This window comes from Triticum urartu, chromosome 7A (genome assembly GCF_056163025.1).
Source record: "Triticum urartu cultivar PI428250 chromosome 7A, HENAU_Tu73, whole genome shotgun sequence".
NCBI classification, from domain to species: domain Eukaryota; kingdom Viridiplantae; phylum Streptophyta; class Magnoliopsida; order Poales; family Poaceae; genus Triticum; species Triticum urartu.
This window is the reverse complement of record NC_141879.1, coordinates 432334456-432344229: the sequence shown is the minus strand read 5'-3', so window position 1 is coordinate 432344229 and position 9774 is coordinate 432334456. Positions and strand designations below refer to the sequence as shown.

The following is a 9774-nucleotide window of genomic DNA, read 5'->3' as shown; positions in this document are numbered from 1 at the left end:
TCAAATTTTAATTCATGTATGGCTCTCTCAAAAGGTTTGTAAAGCAAGTATGATTGTGGCATACTAAGACAAAAATACACAAATAATACAAGATGCTCCAAACAAAACACATATCATGTTGGTGAATAAATATAGCTCCAAGTAAATTACCGATGGAAGTGGACGAAAGAGGGGATGCCTTCCAGGGCATCCCCAAGCTTTGACTTTTTTGTGTCCTTGGATTATCTTGGGGGTGCCATGGGAATCCCCAAGCTTAGGATCTTTCCACTCCTTGTTCCATGATCCATCAAAAGAATTCACCCAAAACTTGAAAACTTCACAACACAAAACTCAAAATAGAAAACTCGTGAGCTCCGTTAGCGACAGAAAACAAAAGACCACTTCAAGGTACTGTAATGAACTCATTATTTATTTATAATGGTGTTAAACCTACTGTATTACAACTTCTATATGGATTATAAACTATTTTACTAGCCATAGATTCATCAAAATAAGCAAACAACACACGAAAAATAGAATCTGTCAAAAACAGAACAGTCTGTAGTAATCTGTAGCTAGAGCAAGATCTGGAACCCCAAAAATTCTAAAATAAATTTCTGGACGTGAGTAATTTATCTATTAATCATCTGCAAAAAGAATTAACTAAATAGTACTCTTCAAATAAAAATGACAGCAGTTCTCGTGAGCGCTAAAGTTTCTGTTTTTTACAGCAAGTTCAGCAAGACTTTCCCCAAGTATTCCCAACGGTTCTACTTCGCACAAACACTAATTAAACACAAAAAACACAACCAAAACAGAGGCTAAATGATTTATTTATTACTAAGCAGGAGCAAAAAGCAAGGAATAAAATTGGGTTGCCTCCCAACAAGCGCTATCGTTTAACGCCCCTAGCTAGGCATAAAAGCGAGGATAGATCTAGGTATTGCCATCTTTAGTAGGCAATTCTTCAATTAGACATCTATCATCTTTAGGAATTTCTTTCCTTCTATTAATTATTAAAATTTTAGGCACAAGATCGAAAAATTCATTTGTAATAAATGGTTCCTTAATGATAGTAAAAAGATTGGGATGAACACTTATAGATTTAAGATCCGCAGTTTCCTTACTAGATGATTCACCCTTATTTTTAGGACATACATAAGCTTGGCAATTTTAGTAGAAGGACTTGGAGTATTCCTTATGGAATAAAAAGTGGTTCCCAAGTTCTTAATGATACCCTCAAGTTTATCAATTCTAGTAGAATCTAAGTTCATTCTCTCATTAACTATGGGTTCTTTTTCCTTAATATTTTTCAAAGTCATTCCTACCTTAGACCCATATTGAGTAATTTGATTGTGGATCTTTTTATCTATATTTTCAATTGATTCAACAGTAGCAACTTTATTTTCGATAATTTCAAGTCTTTGCATAACATGCTCCAAAGTTAACGTGGTTCCATTAACCAAAATAGGTGGTGAGCCAAATAAATCTAACATAGCATTATAAGAATCAAAAGTATGGCTACCCAAGAAATTCCCTCCAGTAATAGTATCGAGGATATATCTATACCAAGGATTAAAACCTACATAAAAATTGCGGAGAAGAACTAAGGTAGATTGCTTCCTGGTAGATCTATTTTGAGCATTGCAAATTCTATACCAAGCATCTTTTAGATTTTCTCCCTCCCTTTGTTTAAAATTTAGAACTTCACTCTCGGGAGACAACGGAGAAGATATGAGACTAGTCATGACGACAAGCAAACGAACTAGCACACGAGCAAACAAGAGGCAAATAGAGAGGGAGGATAGAGAGAGAGGGCGAACAAAACGGCAAGTGTGAATTGGGGGGAGAGGAAAACGAGAGGCAAATGGCAAATAATGTAATGCAAGAGATAGGGATTGCGATGGGTACTTGGTATGTTGACTTTTTGCGTAGACTATCGGGCAACGGCGCCAGAAATCCTTCTTGCTACGTCTTCAGCTTGCGTTGGTTTTCCCCGAAGAGGAAGGGATGATGCAGCAGAGTAGCGTAAGTATTTCCCTCAGTTTCCGAGGACCAAGGTATCAATCCAGTAGGAGCCCACGCTCAAGTCCCTCGTACCTGCACAAAGCGATAGCTACTCGCAACCAACGCGATTAGGGGTTGTCAAGCCCTTCACGGTCACTTACGAGAGTGAGATCTGATAGATATAATATTTTTGGTATTTTTGGTATAAAGATGCAAAGTAAAAAGTAAAAGCAAAGTAAAAAAGCAAAACAAGATTAAAGTGATGGGGATTGATATGATGAGAATAGACTCAGGGGCCATAGGTTTCACTAGTGGCTTCTCTCAAGAGCATAAGTATTCTACGGTGGGTGAACAAATTATTATTGAGCAATTGACAGAATTGAGCATAGTTATGAGAATATCTAGGCATGATCATGTATATAGGCATCACGTCCGTGACAAGTAGATCGAAACGATTCTGCATCTACTACTATTACTCCACTCATCGACCGCTATCCAGCATGCATCTAGAGTATTAAGTTAAAAACAGAGTGACGCCTTAAGCAACATGACATGATGTAGAGAGATAAATTCATGCAATATGAAATAAACCCCATCTTGTTATCCTCGATGGCAATGATACAATACGTGCATTGCTGCCCCTTCTGTCACTGGGTAAGGACACCGCAAGATCGAACCCAAAGCTAAGCACTTCTTCCATGGCAAGAACTACCAATCTAGTTGGCCAAACCAAACGGATAATTCGAAGAGACTTGCAAAGATAACCAATCATACATAAAATAATTCAGAGAAGATTCAAATATTATTCATAGATAGACTTGATCATAAACCCACAATTCATCGGTCTCAACAAACACACCGCAAAAGGAAGATTACATCGAATAGATCTCCACAAGAGAGGGGGAGAACTTTGTATTGAGATTCAAAGAGAGAGAAGAAGCCATCTAGCTACTAACTATGGATCCGAAGGTCTGAGGTAAACTACTCACACTTCATCGGAGGGGCTAGGATGATGTAGAAGCCCTCCGTGATGACGGCCCTCTTCCGGCGGAGCTCCGGAACAGGCCCCAAGATGGGATCTCATGGATACAGAAAGTTGTGGCGGTGGAATTAGGTTTTTGGCTCATGTTCTGATTGTTTGGGGGTACGTGTGTATATATAGGAGGAAGAAGTACGCCGGAGGAGCAACGAGGGGCCCACGAGGCAGGGGGCGCGCCCTAGGGGGGCGCCCCCCACCCTCGTGACCGCCTCTTTTGTTCCTTGGAGCAGGGTCCAAGTCTCCTGGATCACATTCGGTGAGAAAATCACGTTCCCGAAGATTTTATTCTGTTTGGACTCTGTTTGATATTTCGTTTATCCGAAACACTGAAATAGGCAAAAAAAACAACAATTCTGGGCTGGGCCTCCGGTTAATAGGTTAGTCCCAAAAATAATATAAAAGTGGAAAATAAAGCCCAATATAGTCCAAAACAGTAGATAATATAGCATGGAGCAATCAAAAATTATAGATACGTTGGAGACGTATCAAGACCCCAAGTAGGATTCGACCTACTTGGGGGCGCCTCCTGACTGCTCCCTCCACCCCCACCTATATATATGTGGGAGGGGCGCCTAGCACAACACAACAATTGTCTTAGCCATGTGCGTCGCCCCCTCCACCGTTTACACCCCCGGTCATATTTTCGTAGTGCTTGGGCGAAGCCCTGCGGAGATAACTTCACCATCACCGTCACCATGCCGTTGTGCTGCCGGAACTCATCCACTACCTCGCCATCTTGCTGGATCAAGAAGGCGGAGGATGTCATCGAGCTGAACGTGTGCAGAACGGGGAGGTGTCATACGTTCGGTACTTGATCGGTTGGAGCGCGAAGAAGTTGGACTACATCAACCGCGTTAACAAACGCTTCCACTTACGGTCTACGAGGGTATGTAGAAACACTCTCCCCTCTCATTGCTATGCATCTCCATGGATAGATCTTGCATGTGCGTAGAAATTTTTTGTTTTCCATGCAATGTTTCCCAACAGAGAGGATTGGCGTAATGTGTTGGATGTATTATTGAGCCTCGAGGGCGAGTATATATATTTAGTACAAGACTTGTAGGGCAAGACCCCTCATAGAGATAAGATGGCAACAGTTCATATCTAATCCCGTACAGTCTCTAAATACCTAATATATCTCTAACACCCCCTGTAATCATAGGGGTAGCGTTGCAAACAATAGGAGTGTCGCAGACGGTTAGAGATGAGAATAGCAGCCGACGGGCTGATATCCCTCTGTAGTGACAGGGGAGGCGTTGCGGATGGTGTCACATCACGGACGCGTGGACTATAGAGGAAGGCGACGAGTTGCTCAACTGAGGTGATATCCCTTTGTGTCGTTATCGAGGTAGCCGAGAGCGTGGGTGGTGTAGTTGTGATCGAGGTAGCCGTTCGAAGAACGCCGTGGTCGTTGTCGAGTCGGGGTAGCCGGTGTCGAGGAAGTCGCCGTGGAGCCGTTGGCGCAAGGAGGCGCAGTGTTAGTCATGGGCACAGTGGTGTCAAACTAGTGGTTCGCCGGGAAGAAGACGTTGTTGATGAGGCATCGCACCGAGTTTGCCAAGCCCGGGGACACGTCGTGGACGAAGGCACGCATTGATGTTGCCAGCACCGGGCATGCATATATGGATGAAGACAATGTTGACGAGGTGCCACGCCAGGCTTGCCAAGATCGGCGACACATCGTGGACGAAGGCATCCATCGGTGTTGCTAGCATCGGGCATGTGTAGACGGACGAAGACGATGTTGACGAGGCGCCACATCAGGCTTGCCAGCCCCGGCGAGATGTCGTGGACGAAGGAACGCGTTGGTGTTGCCAGCACCGGGCATGCGTAGACGGGAACCAACATGCGTTGTACACCATGTCGAGGGGGCTACCAGAGAAGGACCCGACGATGGTTGTGACGCCAATCAGCATGAGACCAATATCGCCCGCGGTAGTCAGAGTAGATGAAGTGGTCGGGGAAGACGAGGGTGACACTGGCAATGAGTTGGTGCTGTATGAAGATGAAGGGGGTGGAAGGGCAGCTCGGCTCTGGTGAACGAGTGGTAGCGGCGCCAAAGAAGAGCGGCGGCCACAACGGCTGGGTTAGGAGAATGGCGGTGATGCTCGAAGTAGACAAGGAACACGACAATGTGACGAAGACCGTCGCAGACGGTGGCGGTCCCGCATCTAGGGAGGCGGCGCGGCGCGGCCCGTACCATGCTGAAGTCGACGCGCGGGGACGGCGGAGTGGACCGTGCGCCATGGCGCTACGCCTCGAAGGGGCAACGCTATGATAATGCGCGGGTCGGGGCGACGATGGAAAAACCTCAGGGCGGCAGTGTGGAACGCGTGGCACGGCGCTACGGGCCGGAGGGGCGACACATCAGCAGCGTGAGGGTCGATGCAACTACAGGGATGGCCTTTGGGTGGCTGAATGGCCGCGTGTCGCGGCACTAGGACCCGAAGGGGTGATGCAGCGGCAACGTGCGAGTCGGCGCAGCCGCGGGGAGAACCACAGGGCGGCGGCGCTGTGGCCCGACGGGGCGACGCAGCGGCAGCCCATTGCTCGGTCGACGGAGGGGCACGTTGTACTTGGGGACAACCTTCACGGGACCTGGAGAGGCGCGTGCAACCGACAAATCAGGTCAGTCGCGCGGGGTGGATGGAGCGGATCCCGGTGGACGGGTGATCAATCTGATTGCACATGAGGGTGGGGGCGCTGCTTGGTCAGGATGACGGCGTCGCAGGCGGTGAAGCAGGGTAGTCGAGCAGACCAAGGCGGTGATGACCGGCGGGGAACGGTGTGCGGACGAGCGCGTACAGCGCCAGGCACCCGAGTGGCAACGCAACGCCGGCGCCCGAGTGGTTAAGCCCGAGCAGCCAACGCAGCACGGACGCCCAAGCGGCCAACACAACGATGTGCATGAGATGGCCATACGGAGGCAGTGGATATAGTAGGTGATGCAGCAGTCCTGTTCGGAGCGGAGCGGCGATGGCCGACGGAGAGCGACGGGGCAGACAGATACGCGAACGACGGTGGTGATAGGTCGCCGCATTGCACGACGCTGCCGAATCAGAGAAGAGGCCGGGTGGTCACGCCGGTGTCGGTGTAGAGGCGCGGGGTCGATGGCGGTGGCAGGCGACGCAAACCGATCTTATATCAAAAAATCAAAAAATCAAAAACGTTGATTAAGATGATCGACGGGAGAGAGAAAGCCTGGATCAAAGGATCAGAAAAAAGACTCTCTAGGGCAGCCGGTCAACATGATCAGCGGAAACCCTAGGTACGGGCGGCGCAACCCCAGTGGTGATCATGGATATCGACCGCCTCGGGGCGGTGTTGAGCGGAAGCGGCGGTGGCGGTGGTGGCTAGGGTTTGGACCGGTTAGGCTGATACCAAATTAGAAGGGATAGAGGGAGATGATTGACGTAATGCATTCGATGTATTGAGCCTCGAAGGCGAGTGTATATTAAGGACAAAACTCGTAGGAAAAGACATCTCCCTAGATATAAGATGGAAACAATTTATATCTAATCTCAAACAATCTTTAAATACCTAATATATCTCTAACAGCCTTAACAGGCTTTTTATTAGTGCATGACTAGGAGTGCCCGTCGTCATGCCCCAACATGTAGCCATGTTGATAACCTCGTTAACAAATCTTAATGTCGTTACTTATGCATCTGTGCTTACTTGTTTTCCATAAATTGGCGTGCACTTTGAATCCTATATATAGATCTCACTAACTTGTTTATCTCAACTTAAAAGCATGTCACATCAGCATATAATTACGGATGGGATAAGACCCACTCAGCATGCAACCATGCAAGGGAAAAGACCTACCCCACATGCAACCATGCATGAGGAAATATCTTTTTATATTCGATTATTCTACTTATATTTAATAATATTTTAGAGATAAATTTTTATATTCCACATATTCAAATCTCTTAGAAGTATACTGAGACAAATACCCGCAGCAACGCGTGGGTATCATCTAGTTGTCTAATAAGGGAAACAGAGGCACAAACATGGATTTTTTTTCAAGCTCAGTTTTTGCAGCTAGTTTATAGTTGGGTTGGCCTACTCGACGTCGCTGGCCCACCTAGGGGTGGATTAACGAGTTACTCGTCTCTTTAAGGCTCGGCTCGTTAAGCTTAACGAGCAAAAAGCTCTGACATGATTAGTTGTCGCTCAAATGTATCTATTCAGTGCTAGATACATCCATTTGAGCGACAACTAGTTTCAGAAGAAGAGAGTATATTGTATTGTATTGGCAAGCTTAACGAGCTGCTCGTAAAACTCGTTAGCTCGCTCATTAAGCTCGTTAAGTTTAATAAGTAGAAATCCATGCTTGACTCTGTTCATTAAGAGTGAGCTACGAGTTTAACGAGCTGAGCTGCCGAGCATTCCTTAAACTCTGAGCTAGGCATTTTTGTTCCAGTCCACGGCCCACCCTTCTTACCACCCCAACCAGGCACAAACACACAAAGAAAGAAAACGGTCTGAGAAATTTAGATCCCCTTGCCTTTGGCTACCATCTTGACGCTGAGAGGTGGGGGGCCTCGGATCTTCAAGATCTTTAGGTTCTTCGTCAACGTCTAGTGATCATTATAGTCTTGTGAGAATAAATTCTCTCGTTCTTTTGGCCGTGCCATGAGGTTAGAGAGTTTTCTGTCCTCGCATATCCGATTTTTTGGATCTGATGAGTTTATATTGTTGTGTCAAGTTTTTTTTGTTAGTTTGATTCTTTGTGAAGGTCAAATCTTTCATCAACACCATGATGAAGATATAGTGATTCGACGGCATGCACTTCTAGGCGATCATTCACAGGCCAAGTATGTTCATGGATCAAGGCTTTCCATCTTAGATGGGCGACTCAGGACGCTTTCAAAAATCATTATTGATAATGTTCACACGAGTGAAAAAGTGAGAACCTCGTTACTCAAGTCCAATTGCAGCCTCTTTTCAAAGCTTTTGGAGTATTCCTTCGAGCAGACATTGATACCGCGAAAAAGATGTTTACAAGAGATTTTATTATAATTCTTAGTCATACGAGTTATTTTCTATTTTTTGGATCTTAAGTCTAAATCAGCGTACGTGTAACTGTTATGCGTACGAATAAAGTTGCTGGTGTTTCTAAAAGAAAAGACTAGATAATGTGCTGATGTGCGCGCACCAACTTTGACCTTTCGCCTTGGGGAAGAAGTTGATCGCAAACCATGTCAAGTAACCACAACTTGCTTGCTTATCCTGTCGGCCCTCCAAGCTGAGAAGAGAAATTCTAATATTCCTAGCTAGCTACTACTCCAGATTATATAGTCGTACTAACATATGTCACATGCCTTCAGATTATTCCTTTCTTGGACCCTTGTGCAAGAAACACTCCAACTGAATTTGACAAGCCAAATCATTTCACACATATAAATAAAGATGCAAGCCACCATATGTTCTGCAGTATCTCAAGCTCACTCCAAACCATAGCTTAAACCACAACTAGCTGATCAAAAGAACAGCTGTACATTTCGAAGTAGGTTACTCTGCTCTAGCTGCCATGGTTTGCTTTCGGCTGTTCCCCTTCCTCCTCGGCACGGCCATCGGCGTGTACGCGGCCCAGAACTACAAGGTCCCGAATCTCCGCCACCTCGCCAAGCGCTACGAGGAGGAATACCGCAGGAAGCCAGAAATCGCTGGCGAGGGGAGGAAGAAGAAGGTGCAGGTGGAGATCAACGACAACGAGGAGTAGATCGATCATACTCTTCAAGCTGCTGGTAGGCCGACCATTATATATCGGGTGATCAGTCGGTACAAATATGAAGCAAAATCTGTATGCATGTGAAGTTTGTAGTAGGAGTCACTGGAGTAGTGATGTAATATGATGATCCATAGACCGGTCGATTTATATAACGTCATGTATTGTTGTGTATTTAATGAATGAATTGTTTTTCTCTAAAAAATATGCATGAATTATGATGTTTTGTTAGTTGGCAGTGGCACTTCAGCTGCGGATCTTAAAAGCTGCTCTTTTTGCCTCGTGGCTTCTATTTAGAAGTGAATCTGCGAGATCACACTCAGTTGCCTTAAAGTAAGTAATTAACGTGATGTTTATTTTCATAAAATTAATCCTGTTTCAGATCTTTCAAAGTTGTAAAATGGAAAACTCTGGCAGAAAGAAGAGGAACGAAAGTTCTTTCGGATGAACCCACCACAGTGAACGGGACCTTCACGGCCGGTTATGAGATCGGGTGCGCGCGGCCCATTAAGTATAGTTCCCTCCTCGCTCGCTAAAAAAAACATATTCGTTCACTAGATTAACTCGCCTGGCTCACATTTTTTTTCCCTGGTTGTGTTATGCTGCTGGTTCAGGAAAAAGACCCGCCTCCAGTTTTTTAGGATTTTGAATATGTTCGTGAAATAAAGAAAAGTTCATGGATTCATTAAAATGTTTGAGGGTTTTGAAAAGTTCATGAATATGAAAAAACTATTACATTAATAAAAAACCACGAATTATTGGAAAATCTCATTGAATTTGAAAAAAGTTCATAGATTTTTAAAACTCATTGATTTAGAAAAAAACTTCAATTTTGACAAATAAATCAGCAATTTTTTAAAAGGTTTACGAATTTGAAAAAACATTGGTTTTGTATACGAGTTCACAAAATTTAAAAACGTTTGAGCATCTAGAAAAAGAAAAAGAAAACGAAGTAGAAAAGGAAAAAATATGAAAAAAGAAAAAGAAAAAATGAACAAAACCGTTCCAAAAA

At 44.9% G+C, this 9774-nt stretch overlaps 1 protein-coding gene across 1 annotated transcript; it reads left to right on the top strand.

Annotated features, from left to right (window-relative positions):
* The first annotated feature begins 8448 nt into the window (after positions 1-8448).
* Positions 8449-8977, top strand: LOC147959842 (uncharacterized). Its single transcript, XM_087536763.1, has one exon. The coding sequence runs from the start codon at positions 8565-8567 to the stop codon at positions 8754-8756; it is 192 nt and encodes a 63-aa protein (XP_087392889.1). The 5' UTR covers positions 8449-8564; the 3' UTR covers positions 8757-8977.
* The last annotated feature ends 797 nt before the right edge of the window (positions 8978-9774 follow it).